This window comes from Strongylocentrotus purpuratus, unplaced genomic scaffold (genome assembly GCF_000002235.5).
Source record: "Strongylocentrotus purpuratus isolate Spur 01 unplaced genomic scaffold, Spur_5.0 spur5_scaffold_9, whole genome shotgun sequence".
Taxonomy (NCBI): domain Eukaryota; kingdom Metazoa; phylum Echinodermata; class Echinoidea; order Camarodonta; family Strongylocentrotidae; genus Strongylocentrotus; species Strongylocentrotus purpuratus.
The window spans coordinates 34,164,340-34,184,895 of NW_022145615.1; the positions used below are offsets into that span (position 1 = coordinate 34,164,340).

Consider the following 20,556-nt stretch of genomic DNA (forward strand, 5'->3'; position numbering starts at 1 on the left):
TTAATTTTTTGGGCCTGCAAATGGGACATATAGTACCTTTAAACCACAAGGCTAATTTGAGAAAGCATTTTTGACTAGCAGTACCCTTCAAACAATGCCCAAGCCTTGCAAAAATACTGAAGTAACACAATAGTGACACCCTGCTACTACATCAGAATACATTTCATAGAATTAAAGGTTAGCTTTGTTTGGCAAATAAACAAAAAAACAGAAATTCCCTCAATAACACTATCTAATCAATTAGTCACAGCTCTGTCTAGTCTCTTTAATGATCCATGGTATATCATCTCGACTCTAACAGATGTAGCTTCCATTTCTGATCTTCTGACAGCTTGCGTGGTACTAAGCAAGCTAGTTCATCCCTACTGAATGATCTCTGTGGCCCGCCTAGCTGAGTCACGGTCCTGTCTAAGACTCTTTAATGATCAATGGTATATCATCTGGACTCTAACAGATGTAGCTTCCATTTCTGATCTTCTGACAGCTTGGGTGGTACTAAACAAGCTAGTTCATCCCTACTGAATGAGCTCTGTGGCCCGCCTAGCTGAGTCACGGTCCTGTCTAGTCTCTTTAATGATCAATGGTATATCATCTGGACTCTAGCAGATGTAGCTTCCATTTTTGATCTTCTGATAGCTTGGGTGGTACTAAACAAGCTAGTTCATCCCTACTGAATGACCTCTGTGGCCCGCCTAGCTGAGTTATACTGGCAACAATGCTGTTTGTTGTAGCTTGGGGTCCATATACCTGTAAATTGGAGAAGGAGCAATGATCAAGCATTAATTTCATTGTGTTGAGACGCATGATTGTTTATTTAATAACTACCGTTATTTTATTGAATTGAATAGATCATATTTGGAGATCAACTTCTTCTATTCAGTTTACTTATTCGACAACATTATAAATGTACATTTACTTCAGATTTGTACTGGAGAGCTATTCAAATTGATGTCTAAATGAATGAGAAATAAGGCTTCAAATAAAGACAAAGTAAATCTGGTTATCTTTCCACACACACAAAAAAAAAAAAAAAAAAAAAAAAAAAAAAAAAAAAAAAAAAAAAAATCCTTTTTAAGAAGTATTCATTATTAAAAAGCTGAAGCTATGATGTGTTGTCTAGACTGTCATACCTGTGAGGCTGTCTGATCATTACTGGACTGAGTTGGCCAGATATCATTCACAGAGGTCTGGAGGAGCTTCAGCAGTGACTGCAGGTCATTCTGTAGAGCTTCTGCCTCGACCTCGAGGTCAAACTTGATCAGCATTCGCAGTAGGACACCAACTTCATCTGTAGGGGGAAAGGAACAAGGATGAAATTGTCTTGTTCACGTATTTACTACTAAAGCTGTGTGTTATAAGATACAGAAATGTGAAGCATATCACACTTCACATCATTAAAAAATACTGAGGTTTTGCTGCATCATATCTGAATGAGCCTTAAATGTGTAACAAGGGTCAGTGCATAATTATATACCCATTAAATACTTTGCCAAAGATATCGCTGGCTGGGGTCTGGGAAAGATGTGTTATACAAAAATCAAATCGTATTTAACTGATTAAAATGCAGATAATGAACCCCTATCCACCCTTATCCATAGGGATGATAGTGAGAATTAACAAACAAAAAAGGGTTCCCGCCCCCCTCCCCCCTGAGTAAAGCACACAAAAAACAAATTGGGGAGGGAGGGGAATGGCATCTAAAAAAATCCCCTCCCTTTTGAGTAAGAAAATTTGGGGAAAATTTGGAAAAAAATTGAATCAGGAAACCGATTTAAATTGGGTAATTATCATGCCTGGATCCATCACATGTACACCTTGAGTGACTTACTTTGTCAGAAAGCCGCTATAAAAAATCTATATTATTACTATGGATAGTTTCGGCGCTCTATAAATGTATTATAATTATTATTATTATTAGTATGTTATTATATCATTACACTAGATAAGATGGTGCAAATGATCCCCATCATCCTACCTCTCAAACTATCCACATTCTTCATGACTAAGAGCAGAGCCTCCATAAGTCCAATGTCTTCATTACGACTGCCTTCTTTCAGACTGTTCTTCTTTCGCTCGCTCTTTCTCTTGTTCTTACCAGCTCGACTACACAGGGAAAAGAGAATATGAATGAATACCACTCTTCTGATTGATCATATTATATTGGTTCTGGTAATCATAGTTAACAAATTAGCTGAAATTCCATGTTTACAGGCATAGTCTATTTGTTGAGTGGATTTAGATTTAATGTAAATTCAACATAAATAACAATGGGCATTCTAAAAGTAAAGAAAAGTAAAGTAAAGTTTGCGAACCAGATGTGATTGAATGATACAGAGTATGTACATGAACCTGTCATATTTCACTTTATTTACATCAAATAATCCAAAACATGAAAATGAAATATTTCATGTCAGAGGTTTCACAAACTGATGTACTGATGCATGCAAAATAAAATCACTCATCAGATAGAATTGAATATCAGAAGAGTGAAATTTTCAGACAATGTATTTAGTGGTTTTCTTTGTTTTATCTGTGAAATATCTGAGGAGATGAGTGAGCATCTTGTTTCTCTTATTTTGTAATTGAACAAAGAAAGAGCTTGTTTGAACTTCATATATCAAACAGATAAATAAATAAATGAATGAAATAACAGAGGCAAGATATTATTTTGCGCTCTCATTTCAGTAGGCAGCAAAGCCTCACCCTTGCTGCCTTGGCTTCCCCTCAGAATAGGCCGTATACGCACTCAGCGACGACCTGGTGCTCCCAGAACTCCCTGTACTTCCTGTCTCGCTCCTAGTCACGCTTCCCATCACACTACTGGCATCGGAGTAAAGGTCAGCGTCAAGGTCATTGAGGTCACCCTCTCCGTCCATTATCTCCTGCAGCTGACGAGCCTTGGTTTCCCTGACGACGGAGAGGCGGGATTTGTGACGCTCGAATGTGGTGCGGAAGTTGGCTAAGCTGTCAGTCTTGTTTTCATAATCTATAATGGCAAAGGGTATATTTGTAAATGAAAGAGATCTATTACAGACTTGAAATGTATGCCAGGAGTGTCATGGCATCTAAGGCATTACTACACCAATATGAAGGGGGGGGGGGGGAGGGTCTTTGCAAATTGCTCAATCTTTTTTAAAAATTAGTCATGAATTTCAAATATGCTTACAAGTCTTCGGATTTCTTAATAGGGAGGGGAGGGGGTGTGGAGATATATATCACCCTTCTAGTGAAAAGGCTTGGATTTCTAAATTTTAGTCTCGTGACTCGACACAATAGAGAGTCTCTGGCATACTGGAGTTATACACTAATATCATATAGGTGACTGAAAAACTGCATATTATTGTTTCTGTGTAACTGACTACAAAAATGATTCCTTCAAGTTGATTGACACTGTCATGCTTACTCTCAATAAGGGCAGGTTTCAATGCTGTTTCAATGAAGTCAGTCCTCTTGTGCTTGTACATCTGTAAAACGGTATATACACAAAATATATTAATTTCCTTCTTGTAAGATATAATATAAGAAGAGTTTTTCCTGTATTAGCCATAATTAATGAAGCTCGTTACATGCTTTTATAATATCAGAACACAAGTAGCAAAATGAAATTTCAATGAGATACTCTTAGAAACAAAACATGACTTCACCAAGGTTTAAATCTAAATACAAAGTTCATGATTTGTCTAAAAACAATAGTATGTTGATGAACAACCAATGATGGCACACATCTACAAAGGACTGTTCTCCTGAACACACCAAAGTTGGCTAGAAGACTGTTTCATAAAACTTGCTATCACTAACAAGTTACAGAAACTGTTATGAGCTACTGAAATGGTTAATAGTAATAATATGTGTTTATATAGCGCTCAATACATCGATCTGACGATGTGCCTAAGCGCTTTACAGATATATGTGATCGGCTGTGAAGTGTTATAGAAATATTGTACTTGATATTGATACAATAATTTGTATTAAACAGGGCCCAGGTACACATTTAGAATCCCCCATAAAAATAACAATCCTGTGGGTACTTGGAGATGTGTATTATGGTTGAGGATTGATGTAATTAAAGTACTCACCAATCTAAGAGCCTCTTCCCACTGTGCACCATCAACCAGAGTTGTAATTGCTTCTTCTAAATCATTAGCATATTCCATCAGGACCATAGCTGCTTCAGAGTGCCTTGTGTTACTGGACAGCTGACCTGTAAAATATGGTGTAAAATACAGAGAGTATTTAAGAACTGTCAATTAAAGGTACTTCTCCGCATGAAGAAAATTTGTTGCACAGGCATGTTTACCAAGAAAGATGTAAGAATTTAATAATACCACATTTGATACAATATCAATTAAAACTTTTATCAAGTGCTTCAAGTAACAATTAATAGATAAATAAAGAATCCTCAATTTCAAATTTCAATAGCTGCACTCACTAGTATCTATAAGGAAAATATATGTGCATTGTTATCAAATGTCTCCTTTGTAAAGCCCTAAAATATGCAATTTACGTTAAATCTGTAATCTACAGCATATGGCTAATATCATCAAGAAACTAGATGGAATTTCGACTGCGCGCAGTCGAAAATGATGCCTCCGCCATAGAGCAATTTAAACAAGTTTGGAGTTTAAATCTCCAGTGGTTCTTGAGATATCATGATAACAATCTCAATGTATGGCATTTCATAAGTTGACCTCTGTGACCCTTGACCTTTGACCTACGTGCTCCAAAATCTAATCAGATTGTCTTCCTATGGTGATACACACTATCATTAAGTTTGAAGTTTAAATCTCCAGTGGTTCTTGAGATATTATGATATGGTGATACATACTATCATTAAGTTTGAAGTGAAAATTCTCCAGTGGTTCTTGAGATATCGCGATAACAATCTCAATGTATGGAATTTCATAAGTTGACCTCTGTGACCCTTGACCTTTGACCTACGTGCTCCAAAATCTAATCAGATTGTCTTCCTATGGTGATACACACTATCATTAAGTTTGAAGTTTAAATCTCCAGTGGTTCTTGAGATATTATGATAACAATCTCAATGTATGGAATTTCATAAGTTGACCTCTGTGACCCTTGACCTTTGACCTACGTGCTCCAAAATGTAATCAGATTGTTTTCCTATAGTGATACACACTATCACTAAGTTTGAAGTTTAAATCTCCAGTGGTTCTTGAGATATCATGATAACAATCTCAATGTATGGAATTTCATAAGTTGACCTCTGTGACCCTTGACCTTTGACATACGTGCTCCAAAATCTAATCAGATCGTCTTCCTATGGTGATACATACTATCCTTAAGTTTGAAGTTTAAATCTCAAATGGTTCTTGAGATATCGCGCTAACAAACTCAATACAAGGAATTTCATAAGTTGACCTCTGTGACCTGTGACCTTTGACCTACGTACTCCAAAATCTAATCAGATCGTCTTCCTATGGTGATAAATACTATTCCCGAGTCTTAAGTTTAAATCTTAAATGGTTCTTGAGATATTGTGATAACGGTCAAACGGGACGGACGTACGGACGTACGGACGGACAACCCGAAAACATGATGCCTCCGGCACCACCTTCGGTGGTGGAGGCATAAAAAGACAAGAGGTACAACATATCAAAGTCTTTAATAAAGGTATTACAAAGTTTTGGTATGGGGTCATGAATTTGGTTCAAATGAACATATTAGAAGCCTATGCGATTTTACAATATTCAATGATCGTTGTCGCGGTTGAAATTGAGTCTAAAGTTATGAAATTGTAAATAATAAACTCTTCATGTTGTATAACGCCTACTCAAGACTGATATTACTTTAGCTCTAAAACAATGTTTTTTTAATGCAATCGACTGATTTGCTTTTCCCATTTGGAAAATTTGAAATATTTGAAATTTATTTTCTAGTGCTTATAATACATCCACAGGGGCATCCAAATATATCAACATTTTAAAGAATAACTGTAAATCTAATTTTCAAAATTTCCAGAAACTTTGCATTACCTTTAAATAACAAACTAAACAAGTGAAGTATAAATAAGAGGAGAGACAAGTAACAAGTACAATGACAGATATTCATTCAAGACTTTATGATCTGAAATGTGTATCATTGGGAAAGCAAGACCTCTCTCTTGACTATGTTACCTCCTAGCCTCCTAGCCAGAGCCATCTCATCCTGTGTGCTGTAGCTGAGACGAGCTGTAAGAGAGAAGACCTCTCGCCAGTTGCTGCATTTCTGGTACATCTCTAGCGCCCTCTGGAGGTTGTCACACATCTCAAACATGAGGGCAGCCTCCAAGTAGCGGTTCTTCTCCTGTAGGTACTCCCCATAGCTCTGTGCTACAGCCTGAATCAATACAGAAACCCAAACAAATTAATATTGATATTGATATGGTCAGAATCGCATAATTCTATAACATAGATCAAAAGCTACAGTGATTATTATCTTCTGGTAGCGGCGAATCTTTTCTGACTTCCAGTAGTTACAAGTCACAACAGGATTAATTGTGGATTATCAATCCAAAATATTCTGACTTCCTATAGTTACGAGTCACGGCAGAAATAATTTTGGAGTCAATAAATTGCCAGCATCAAAACCTCTCAATTCCATTACAGTGCCTGTTAAAGACTGATAGCTGTCTTTTCTTTAAGGAACATATCAAATGAACTTACATGTCAATATTTTGTTTAATTGGCTGATTAAAGAGCTTCATGCCATATCACAAGACACATCTTTGTTACAATCTCCACACACTTGCTCCATTGTCTTGTCCATTCACTGCTCTTTGTTTGGTAATCCTCACTTCCTGCAGACTGCTCCATTATCCACAGTGTGGCATAGAAAGGTTATCAACAATTGTGTTCACCTCTGACTCCCCACTAATCTCTCTAGTGTTTGTTCATAAGACAGTTAAATACTAATTCTTTAGTAAGTTGTTTAGTAAGGCAATTTTCAATCATTAGCTATGCTTCTATCTCAATAAAGTTAAAGCATGACGAAGCAAAGAAGAAATCTCACTTGTCTACAAAGACCACTCTCTTTCTTTCTTTCTATAAAGTTCCTCATAAAAACCTGTATAAAAGGGCATGTGTTTCAAAACCAGTAACCTGTGAGGACCTCTTTTCTGAGGATTCGACTTTTGTTTTAACCTATTGCGTTTACGAACCAGGGCCCGTATTCAATTCAATACTTAGGTACAAAATTTAAACTTTTTACTTAGTATTTGGCTTAGATAAGATACTTAGCCAATTTTGGTATTCAATTCACACTTTTGGCTAAGTATTTTACCCTGAATCTAAGCGAACTCCATACCAGACTTGAGCCAATTATTTAGAGGTCTTTGTTTGGCAGCTGCATATGGTTTTCTTACGCGGTATTATAACCTGCGCACAATTATATCGGCACGCATTTATTGCAATGAATCAATTGCGCATTACTTTTGATTGACCGTGTGACGTCACAATGCTTATCAGTAAGTATTTTACTTAGATTTTGTCTTACGTAAGTATAAGTCTAAAATGCTATTTTAATACGAGATAAGTAAATTACTTAACTTAGCCATCTACTTAGTAAATTTCTTACTTATGTTAAGTAATGAATTGAATACCAACCCTGGTTGCCCCTGTAGAATTTTCTATGGGAATGAGAGAATTCAGTAGTGAATGGTTTAACATACACTTCTACTTAATGGAATGTCAGTATCTCTAAAACAATGAGAATGTGGTACATACCTTGTACTGGTGATCCCCTCTCTTGAAGAGCTTCAGTGCCTCTGGGTAGAGTCTCTGTTCTATGGCCAGATCCAAGCACTCTGAGAAGTGATCAGGACACCGGCTCACATGTCCCAGGGCCTTGACGTAACGTTTGAGGTGCTTGTCTATGGAGTAGCGCTGGTAGTCTGGTTCCATGTTACGCAGCTGGTTTAAAAAGGGCAGGTACTCTTTGGGGTCCTGTAAAAAGATGAATTAAATCTTGATCAGAATTTGAACCGTTAATGAAAAACTGGTCAGTAAAGTAACTGTTGAGTGTAAACCAGGTGAAAGAAATCTATTCATTGTAGTACCCAAGATAAGCAGAGATTAACTGTTTGGGGTATGAAAAAGTGTAATTATCTCACATCACCATTTGAGAAAAGCATAAATTTGAAGCAAGAATATATTCTTCCTAATATTACAGCAAAGAAAAGGTTAGGTAGATGCCAAATACTGAATCTCTGGTTACACTTTAGCCGTGATACACGCTTAAAACCCCTGATGCAGAATAATTTGTTAGGGTAGTGCATTAGAAATGTCTCTTGAGCTGGGGCATATGGAAAACATGCGTTTCAACGTCAACTAAAGTATTAAACAATCAACACATATCACAAAGTTAAAACCTTCAAGTATGAAGGAAACCTAATTTTACCTTTTGCGATTTATCAGCAACCATGAGTACAAGGTCAAAGTCATAGGTTCCCAGAGCAACATTGAAGAGTTCATTGACATCTACCAGGTATAAGAGATAGCGAAGAGCCTCATCTGCTGACGGACAATCTGAATCCTCATTTGACCCTTGACCTTGCCTAAGTCTGATCTTCTCTAAGGCCTTCTCTAGCTCGGGTTTGGTTTTCTTGGCATGGCAGGCAAGGACTGACAAGAAGAATCTTCAAAATAATACGGAGAGAGGATCTAATCAATTGAATGGACATGGATATCTACAACATATAATATTGAGGTACATGTACCGCATTACTGTTCATATTGATAACAAACCTGTCATTGTGTCTTCTGTACATCCTTGGGAGGAAATAAATAAAGCTATTGTCCCTTGGGTGATAAGAAAAATTCAAATTCAAATGCGGACTTCCATCCACAAATTTTTGTGTGCTGTCATACAATTGAAACTCTTTCTGGCTGTTTGTGTGAAATAAGAAATGATTTGCATAGATACAGTAGGTTTCTTGATACAGGTTTCATTTAATACAAGTTTTCCGGATTTTTTTTTGTTCTTTCAGTTGTTACTCATTTTCAACATGGGAACCAACACAGATATCATACAATATTATGAATGGGAGGACATCCATGTGATTGCTAAAGAAGTATTGCTATAATATTGAGCATTTAAGGAGCACATGGCAAACTTTCAAGCGATAAAAAAGGGAAAAGCAATTTTCAAGCATCAAAGTAGTTCCTCCGGTGTTTGAAGCTGCATGGTTGGGGTAATATTCGCAGAGCGAATGAACAAGAAAGTACTTCAACAATATATTATCTTGCCTACCTGTTTGGATTGAGCCTGTAGAGACTCTCCCTGACAGCATCACACACTACATCCACCTTACTGGTCTGCCCCGGCCCTAGAGTGAAGGGTGGGGCAGGGGTGCGGTAGGCTGCAGCATACATGGTGGTAGTAATACTGTCCTCTTTGAGATCCATCAGAATGAGATTGAGGCTGGTGGGGTCGTCCAGCTGGGTCACCATGGTGTCTATGTTGTTCAGAAGTAGCTATCAAATTCACATAGAAAACAGTGAAGTGATTGTTTAGGATACTCAGGATAACAGGGTGATCAGCATATGAAATATTATATTTTGCTCATCATTCTATAATTTAAACTACATGTAGAGCTTCAAAACATAGACGCGAAGGCTCAGTGGGAGAGCAGTGGTCTCGTAATCGGAAGGTCCCGCCCTTCCGGATTCAAAACCAAGACGGTTTTTCAGAGTGCGCTTGTGCCCTTTGGTAAGGCATTAATCCTCATTACCAAGTCCCTCAGAGAGGATTAACAGCCGTTGTTTCCCTGATTGCTTACTTACAAGCATACACATGCTTTCTTAGCAGTCAGGTAAAACAAACAATAAAAAACATACAAATATCACTTATCCTAACGTACATAAACAGGTTAATACTACCTGAACTATGTATTTTTTAAATGAATAACAACAATTACTACTTCTATATAATCCCCACAAAATTAGGGTGATAAAGCCCTTACACAAGGCATTTCATTACTATTGTCTCCCTTGACTCAGGAGTATCAAATGGGTACAGGGTGAAAAAACTTCAGTGGTTGTTCTGCCTCTAGGCAAGGGTAATGATCCAACAGCAATTTTGCAATCTGTTTACATTAGCTGATTATCAATTACCATTACCACCACCATCACCATCATCACTAATATCTGCATCGTATGGCTTGGACACATATTGCGACATGATGATGGCTTGATGATCAGACTCATAGAAGGTCGTCTACATGGAAAGAAGAATAGGGAAAGACCTCGTAAAGGCTTTCTAGATGATTAATCACTGAATGTGGAGTAACAGGATATGAAATGCTGAAACAGATGGCTCAAGACCGAGGTCCTTGGAGAGACACTTGATATACAATTCTGATTGGGTCCTGTCATAAACTGACATATCACTATTGATTATGATGCAAACTAACCTGTGGGTTATGGTCTACGATGAGGTTCATATCGATACGATGTCTTCTCATGACGGTGAAGGCTTCCTTATACATCAAGGCATCCAGGGATCTCTTGATGGCAGCAAGGACCAGAGCTCTCGGGTGGATCGTCTCAAGGTTACCCCTCGGCATCTGGAGCACCAGACGGGTGTCGGACGCTATCGCCGTGACGATGCGGGATCCTCGCTCCACTCGTCTCACGCTCTCGTCAAGGGAGACTGTCTTGCCTTCACTAAGAGCTGATAGATCTATGTACGATCAAAATATACATGCTTGAATGACTTAGTGCTAAAGGAAAGTGAGCAATCATTGACAATTCAGATTGCAACTGATGATTTACATCTCTGTAAGGATTTAATATACGATACCTATGTCAACAAGGCAAACAGAGAGAATAGAAAGCATACAGAACATCATGAACATGAATACTTTATGGCCATGTTCAATACAAGCCGTTTTAACATCTTTACTAATGTAAGGGAAGATTGTATTATATTAAAGAATAACCAAAAGTACAATTCATGTAGAAAATATAGGATTAAAGCAGTTACATAAACTGTCAACAACACACGGTGACCAACTTAAGACCAAAAACAAAACAGTCAGAAGACATGTCTTATATGAATTATCTTTGCATAATAACAGAAACGCAGTAGAAATTTTACAATAGATTGAAGGACTTGCAATCAATTCAATTCAATCAATCTATCAACAACTAGAATCCTACCTTCTAATTTAGTTTCCAGGCTAATACAACGACAGGTATGACTGTGTGTAGTCAGAACAAGGAACTCATTAGTGATAGCAAATGAAGTGACGTTGGAGGCAATCTCCATCTCGTTGACATAGAAACGATACCGCTCAGTCAGTCCAAGAACCGCTTCCTACAAGAAGAGAAATCACCCCAAATCATCAGTCACTTTCCTGGCAATTGAGTCATAAGCATATCAAACTCTTAAACTTGATTTCTAGGAATTAATGGCAAGTTTGAGATCTTTAAAGTCTCATATTCTGGGAAATCAAGCTTTTTTTAAAGGGGGAAAGGGGGGGGGGGGGGGTGAGGGGAAGGTGTGCATAACTAAATAATTCCACAAAAATTGTTCAAGTGAAATTTGCCATCAGAGTGTATTACATTCAAAGTCCATAAATTATAGGCATACTCAGTCTGATTGTATTACATTGTAAGATGTGTAGTATTAACCATATGCCCTTCTCGAGTCTTTAATCCCCTTTTCTGGGATAGATCTGCGATTTCTTACCTGGCCGGCCATTGTACAGACAGCAACATGTGAGCATCGTTGGGGTAGTTTGGTGATGAATTCATTGCTCTCATCTACGATTGTACCATCATCCAGCTGGATTGCCAAAGAGCCTTCATCGCCACGGCAACTGACCGAGACAACCTCACCGAATATTGGCTGACTCTCTGCTTGATTGCTATAATGAGAGGTGGTGAAAAGAGAAAGATGTTTAGTCCAGGGAGCACTGTTGAAGATCCCGCATTCAGGTGCACTTGTATCCTTGACTGCTTTGTACTCAGTGACAAAATGCATGTAAGACTTGCATTATAAAATAATCATTATGTCTTTCACTCATCGAATACTAAATCAAAAAATACATGTTTGACAAGAGGCCATACTTATGTATGCTACACAGTCATCAGCACACTATGTTCTAATGATTTATATACATGACATGACATGACATGAGCGCTATACAAGAACCCACTATTATTATTATTATTATTACTATCTACATAAAAGCAGTTAAGTTAAAAATCAAAAGTTACAGTTTTATCTTTGAAGTAATGAAATAGTCCACCACACTGCACATACTTTATGACAAAAGACCATATAAAACCATTCGCTTGAAGCAACTTACCACACTAATTTCAATTCACCACTTCCTAGTCCCTCGCATTTGATTTGATGTAGTGAGCTCACAGAGTCCTCATCATTGTATGACACTGCTACCAGGCAGTCAGCTCGGATCCACATCAAGTGATGAAGATGAAATGATATATCCAAAGAAACTGCATTGCCAGACCCATCCTCTATCCTGTAAATGAATGAAATATGGAGCAATTTTCACTCATAGGGTTCATGAAAATTCCATCTTTTAAAACATTTTTAATCTAATGTGACTTCCCATCTGTTTATCAAAGCACTTGCACAAATGTGTTACACGGATTCAAGCAAACCAACAATTTTTCTTGCCTAACTAGGCTAATAATGCATTGATACTTCACATCAAAACCTTTTATCTTCAAACTTGAACAGTCAGACACTGAATGTTATACTCAAAGCCCCAAGCAGGAGTAAAAGAACTTTAGAGCTGCATTATTCCAGTTTGAACAAACACTATTCTGCCATACAATCTTCTGCACACATAACAGGCTGTTTTTACCTTGCAATGCCTCTGAGCTTAGGGGTGGTTGCCATGGTTTTGAAGCCATTTCCTCCAGCAGCAACCAGTTTGACAGAAGCATCTTCTTTCTCATCCTCACCATCTGAATGAAATAAAAACACAGAGAAATTTAGTCACATAATGAGCAGCTTCATCAGAAATGTACTGGTATACAGGTTAGATCGGGATAGGCTGTTCAGCAATGTAAGAGCCATCACAATCAAGCTGTGATTCCATAGTGTTTTGTAATGGATCTTGAAATGTTGCCAGGGTTTCCCTCTAGGATGTAACTACAGATTTCTATATAGAATGGTACTGAACCTCACAGACTTTTGAATGTCTATACCCAATAGAATTTTTTTAATCTGTACACATATTACAATGAAATACTTATTCTGCTCTCATGCTCTTCAATCCATCGCCATTTGAAGTTATCCATTAATATTTTCGTGGTGATCATATGTCTTCTAATGTTATAAATATTAATTTTTAGTTGGCACTTGCCCTCTTTAAATGGTTTGAGAAAGCAGAAATGATGTGACTTTATTTTGTTTTACAATCTCACCAGTCTTGTGCATGTAGAATGCAATACGACCATCCTGTAGCACTATCGCTATGTTGTTGCTATGAGGGGGAGGGGCAAAGAATACTTGATTGACAAACGTTGGCATCATCAATGTGTAGGCCGACATGGGTGGGGGCACTACCATCTTCTTGAAAGGGGTCACCAAAACATCCTCTGCAAAGAAGTAAAATTAGGATTATCACATAATTATCAAATAGAATCAAAACACATATAGAAATATGCACTGCTTATCAAGGTATATAAATTGCATATCACTGGCAACAGAAGTTGATGAAGTCAGACTTCAACTCATAAAATACACTTGTTTTCTTATACTCTATTGAATAAATTTGTCTCTACACTTGTAGGTAAATGAGAGAGAGAGAGAGAGAGAGAGAGAGAGGGGGGGAGAGGAGGGAGGGGGGAGAGAGAGAGAGAGGGGGGAGAGGGAGAGGGAGAGGAGAGAGGGAGAAGGAGAGAGAGAGAAAGAGAGAGAGAGAGAGAGAGAGAGAGAGAGAGAGAGAGAGAGAGAGAAGGGGGGGGGGGGAGGGGCAAGACTTCAAGGTGAGAGATAGAAAGGGAGCCAAAGAAGACATAAACAGCTTCAGGGGCGAGTGAGAAATATAAATAACCTGGCAATTACATGTACATGTAAACGTACAAATATACATAGTACTCTGTAAAGATCTGTTTTGTGATCTGAGATCAAAATGGTGTGGTCTCTACATGTGTTTCTCCTCAAATTGTCCATATTATTTGAGTTTCTTTTTCCTTTTCCCTCAGTGATCCTATAAACAGTAATTAGAGACTGAACTTACTTCCATCGATAACCGCTGTGACAGCCTGGTCTTCTTCACCCAGCCCTCTACTGCTTGCCGTCTGCCAGGTCCAGCTGTATCTTAGGTACTGTCCAGCGCTGTTCAGCAGATGAAGCTGATTGGCATGCTCAGGGTCAAAGGTTAAAGCATTCAGTCTCTGATTGGCTGAGAAGTGGAGGCTCTGTTTGAGGTACCAGTGATAGTTCCCTACTGTCCATACTTGAACTGATAAATAATAACGCAGAGAAATAGTATCAAAGTATTAGCTGATATTGCCACCAGAATTGAATGCCAACGCTCTACATACATGTAATTTATATCTCAAATCTATATTCCATATTGTAAAAATACTTTATAAAAACATCTATGACACATATTAATATATTTTTAAACTGGTTTAGTATGCTTGCACAAAGTGAGAAAGGAATAATAGAAAACAAAAAATAACTACATGGATATTATACAAACTTGCAAGATAGAAAAACAGCTTTAAATACAGACATACTGAGGCTTTTGATGAAGCGTTTATCAGAGAAAAGAGTGCTAATTAACCTGTACAAAAATGTGAATTTATGTACAAAAGTGAAGCAATTTTCATCAAATCTAATGTTAAACAAAATGAAATTTCTATGAATGTCAGAGATAAGGAAAAGGGGAATACTGTTTTCTTACCATATGATTCTGGGATGAAAGTAGAAAGGTCAGAATTGTTTTCAGTGGGTAGTTCTTCAAGCCATAAAACAAGGATAGTCGATTCCGTGTTCCAAAGGATCTCATTCACCTAAAAGCAAAAGACAAAATAATGAGAGTTTGAGCAAAAATGAATAATACACATTGCGATATTAAATGATAGAAATATTCTGTAAAATTTACAAGAAGAAATTTTTTGAATAGCCTTGCTCACAGCTAAATGACAATAAATGTAGAAACTTTAATGTAAAACAAAATAACTTGGTATTTCAGGGATAATACAATATATTTCAAGTTGCTGATAATAATACAGTTGAAGTAAATGTTCCAAAAGTAGGAATCTTTACACTAACACAAGAGTTATAGTTCTATTTTCATTTGTTTGAAATCTGACAGATACAATATTTTCAAATATTCAATCACACAAAAGACTTAACAGTTCTTTCAAATGGGAGTTTTCAAGCCTGAATATTTTCAAACGTTGGTATGAATCCCATCTTTTATCATTGTATTCAATCTCCAAATAAATGATGTTACGTTCCAGTTAATGCACTTTGTAATGTATTCCCCCTCCCCTTCCCTTCTCCTTCCTTTTTTTTTTTTCTTCTTTTGTATTGGTGTTCAGGTTTTCTTTGCTTTTCTTTTCCCTTTTTCTTTTCTCAACAATACAGTGTATACTTTTTAAAGGGGTTGACGTTCATAAGGCTAATTGCCCTTTTTGATAACCCCACATTCCATAAATGTTTGCTCCTTCTTTTTGTATTTTTCTTGTAATCAATCTTTTATCTGTATATCATGTTTGTATGTTTTAATGTTTTTATGGAGAATGAAATAAAATGAAATGAAACAAAATCGGCTAACTACCTTGACTTGATCCTTGTTGAATGGTAGAGTGAACTCTCCGTGTCTGAGTCCATTCTTCTCAAAGAACACTATATCATGTCGATGAGGAAGAAGCTGACTAGATAATATCAAGCTCCCAGATGGCCTACAAAAGAAAAACATTTATAGAAAAGGAATAAAATCTTTCCAGTAATAAAAAAATATAATAAAATAATGCACTTCTTTGGGCCTCAATAAGTACATGAAAACCTATTGTGGGCAAAAAGTTTTGGCATTGTGTCTGTTTGTTTACCCTTCCCCCTTTTTGTTAGTCCCATAATTTTAGAAGCATTACAGTGTTATTCTTTAAACCACCAAGTATGCATATATATATGATGATGAGGTATCCACTGTCTGTTGATAGAGACACACATGCTTTAAATTATTAAAAGCTATTCACATCTTTTATTCTACAGTTTATTCACTATCTTTTCTACATGATTTTAAATCAATGCCCTCATTCTTTAACATATTCTGATTTTCAATCTAACAGCAGCATAAATCGAGGCTAGAAATAACCTACACAGTGTACTACAGACAATTACAATATTTGAAAATATATTTCAATTCAATAAAATTCTACATCGAATGTTCCATGTGATAAAATACATAAATAAACTACTAAATAAATATTAATTTTGCTACTTCAAACTGCCTTTTACAAATATCTCAAAAATGTCCACAGTATAAAAGCTTACTTCCATGCCAGAGCCTGCTCCAAGCCATTCACATTTTCACTGGTGGACTGCAGGACACACTCTCTGTTCCACACACGCAGTTGCCTTGCACCTGACAATCAAACGATTCATGGGTACAGTATATTAATGACGATGAAGGAGCTATATGTCAAGAAATAAATATCAAACAGTTTTACAAATGTCACACTCTAAACAAAACCCAGGAAACACTCCCTGTTCCGTACATAAAGTTATCTTGCACCTGGAAAAAAACAAATGTCACAATTCATGAGTATATAAGTAAAGATGAAGGACCTTATGTCAAGAAAATAAGATCACCAGTTTTCAAGTGTCACATTGTAAACAAAATTTAAAGTGTAATAACTTGACCACCATCTAGACAAGCCCTTTGTAACTGTCGCCTGTAATAGTAGTAAATATAATTTCGAAAATTGAAAATAAATTATGTACGAGTATGAAAAATTGATATTAATATTAGATCACATAAATCCTGTTACCTGTTAATGTGTTGATGGAAGTGACGACAAAACACTCGCCATCACCACGCCAACTTATTCTGACTTGTCCATCATCCCAAGTGAGGGCAGGCTTCACATTCTCAGCTTGCTGAGTCGCTGCTTGCTTGCCCACTGAGCCGTGGAACTGGGTTTCTTTCTTACCCCATCCAACAGTAATTGGTTTCTCTGCAATGGAATAGAGAAGTTGAAATTCCTTTCTTCTATCTTGAAGAGATTATCTCCTCTACCGAATTAAAAATAAATTATGCCAGAGAGAAAAAATATCTAGTAACTAGACTTCTGCCTGCCTGATTGTGTAGTTGTTGAATGATTTACATTTACCATGCCATATGTACACATAACTCATTTGTTCTATCAATATGTACACCGAAAGCACATTTGAACATGCGCAGTGTACATGAAAAATGGGCAATAATGTTATATAAATACATAATTATCTTTATAACTATTGTTATTAAATTATAATTATGTGTACTATTGCAAACAAGATTTATTCAAGAGGCTACCATCCACTCTCTTCACCTTGCTATTGAAAAATATAATTATGATTCCTCTTCAAGGTTTAGCCAATCATTCTTATTTTATCTTATTATTTGATCTCTGTGTGACATTTGATAAAGTAGGTGCTATGAAAACCTTCCTACTTCATTTATCTAAATTACTTATTTATGTGCCTCTTCAACAAAATTGCTTAGTTTTCTTCTAAAATCATAATGCATCCTTATCTACTTACGTTGTCCAAACTCATCTGGCTGAAGTGCAGTTTCCAGGACTGGTTCAAAATCCTTGGTCATTAGCAAAAGTGTATTAGCAGCTAGAAAATATGAAAAATAATTACATAATAATATAAATGTCATATCTCAAAAACAATATCGGTTATATAGCCTACTTTTAAAATGACAATACACATTGTTTATCAACCAATTCATCATGTATCATCTTTTTGGGGGATACTTACCATGCCATATATGTACAAATAACTAATTTGTTCTATCAATATGTACACTGAGAAGCACATTTTTGTTTTGCTACTTTTTTTCCCTTTTCTTCTATTTTATCTCTTAATTTGTATTTTACATCTACTTACCAGTTGCCAAGACAACCAATTCTTGGTCTGGACTCCAGCTCATACAGCACAGACCATTCTCCACACTCCCTACACATTCAAGCTATAACAGAAAAACAGAGACAAAAGAAGGATAAAAATATATAAAATTATTTATTGTAAAAAAAATGGGTTACATTCTCTCTAGATGGATGGTACAAAATCTTGAAACTGTAGTCTAGATAAAGACAAACCAAGGGCGAACTTATCGCCAGATTCCAGCGATAATCGGCTAGTCATTCCCTCCTCGTGCATGGTGGAAGGGTTACCATCATGAGGTTGGCAAATGTCAGTTTTATCAAAGAATTCTCCTTACTAGATGTTAATTCTGTCTAGTATCATTCAGCTCAAGTAGGAAAAAAATACAAAGGAAATAATTTAAGATACGAAAAGAAAGTGAAACTAACTCCCTTTTCATATAAAATGGATCTGATACGTACAAAATACTTCAAATATTATACAATGCTACGGTATGAAATTCTATCACAGCACATGCTCAACTTCTGTAGAGTCTTTTTTCTGACCACTAAAACACATGTACCTTTTACTATGACAAGGTCAGATTGAATGAACTCACCTCAGCTGATACTGTATTATACAGAAGAACATCTCCGTTAGTGACTGTGATACAGAGGGACTGCTGGCCTGGGAGATGCTGTATGGAAACTACTCGGTGTCCAGCTGCCTCATAGTCAAAGCCATGTGTCTTAAAATCTACTGTCCATTCGACCTGTTTCAAAGACATCAATGGAAATCATGTTCAACTTTTATAGATGTATTCAAACCAAGTTTTGACACGTCATTATAACCATCCTCCTCCTCCTCAGCACTCATCTTCTCTTAGTCTCACATTTCTCATCAACATTCATACTTTCTTCTGTCCGGAAAGGGGGGGGGGGGGGGTATATCGCATTGAGCACTGTAAATGTAAAAGCACCGTCAACAAGGATAGAAATCTAGATTAATTTTGATACCCTACTCAGGGAGACCTGCCTAAAACCCAGATTGTTAGTCCCTCAACAGGGATTTTATATCTTGCATGGTATTTTACTAATGACTAATCACGGATTGCTATTTCTTTGACTTTTATCTTTTTTGTTATCATGTATTTTACACAGGATTTTAAAATCATATTCAACCCTCTGAGGCTCTGCCGCTGACCCGGGCTATCAAATTTCCTACCCTTTCTGCTTAACTTAGTTATCACCTGTAAATTTGATACCCTTTTCCTGAATTTTCCTGTTTTTCGATACTCTTAAAGCAATACACGTGTTCTGCGCCTGATGATGAAAAAAAACCCTTAAAAATGTTATACTTTTCTTTTGCACTGATGACGTACAGGCCTCAATGAAATATAAACCCCCAGGCCATCATCACTGTCAGCTTTTGCATCTAAATGTTAAGTACATGGATACCTTAACCTAACCTTTTTTTCTTCTTTTTTGGGGCTTGTATTTCATGTTTGTTCCTTTGATTGCATCATCTATTTTGTAATCATTCAGTGAGATGAAATGAACCACTTAATTGGCCCACCAGAGGTCTCAGTGAGATTCTGCTGTTTCAGCATATTTCATAAAATGTCTGGGGATGCCATCTTTTACATTTCATAACTTATTACATAATATTAAAAAAACAAAAACATCCTTATTCCTTGATCATCGTCGTAACTCATACGCTCCATAAAATTCATGACCACCGGTTTCATGAACATCATGGCAATGATGGCATCATCATCATCATCATCAAAATCTCAATCATAATCATCATCATTTTTGTCTACATCATTATTTTCATCATCACAATTTTCTTCACCAACATCATCCATTTTTATTTTTATGACGTTATCTGATTTTCACTCATGACTTCTTCATGTCAATCACTTGTTCCAAGTGATTATAATCTATTTTTATGATTTGTATTACTAATGATTGAATGATAAGACAATAAGACAATTGAGAAAATAATTAGATTAGTTACCTCTTGGGTTGAAGGGTCCAAGCAGGCAAAGGCAGTGTTGCTTGCTGTGTAAACTTTGCTTGTATCAAAATCAATGCTGAGAAATCTTGATTCGGAAAACTCGGCTTTCCTTATGCAGCGGCGCTGAGTCAAGACAAGATTTCTCATCTTGACTAAGCTGTTGATTTACAATCTCTAGATACACGCCCAGTTCCAAATGTGAAAAACACTAAACACGATTAAATGAATCCTACTCGAACTAAATTTACTTGTGGTTGAGACAAGTTCAGCGGACGTGACGATCGCTATGTCGACTGTACATGTAGACTATGTCACCGGCGCACCGCAGCAGAAAGTGCACCCGTTCGGTACCAAACTACGCCGCAGCTCCTCCGGTGAAAGTTGCCATTAGCCCGTTCAGAAACGATGCACACGTGAAAACTACTGTTGCCTAACTTTACAATTTCAGTGATTTATAATAAAAAA

At 36.8% G+C, this 20,556-nt stretch overlaps 1 protein-coding gene across 1 annotated transcript; it reads right to left on the reverse strand.

The window, feature by feature from the left end:
• Positions 1-28: 28 nt before the first annotated feature.
• LOC579214 (putative elongator complex protein 1) lies at positions 29-20,409 on the reverse strand. Its single transcript, XM_030976878.1, has 25 exons — positions 20,092-20,409; positions 18,692-18,844; positions 18,097-18,178; positions 17,743-17,823; positions 16,989-17,174; positions 16,492-16,582; positions 15,776-15,899; positions 14,894-15,002; positions 14,222-14,446; positions 13,404-13,577; positions 12,839-12,941; positions 12,314-12,490; positions 11,692-11,869; positions 11,160-11,316; positions 10,412-10,680; positions 9,250-9,473; positions 8,398-8,635; positions 7,725-7,943; positions 6,138-6,339; positions 4,077-4,201; positions 3,404-3,464; positions 2,704-2,986; positions 1,976-2,103; positions 1,131-1,288; positions 29-747 (listed from the first exon to the last, which is right to left on the reverse strand). The coding sequence occupies exons 1-25, from the start codon at positions 20,236-20,238 to the stop codon at positions 589-591; spliced, it is 4,053 nt and encodes a 1,350-aa protein (XP_030832738.1). The 5' UTR covers positions 20,239-20,409; the 3' UTR covers positions 29-588.
• Positions 20,410-20,556: the final 147 nt, after the last annotated feature.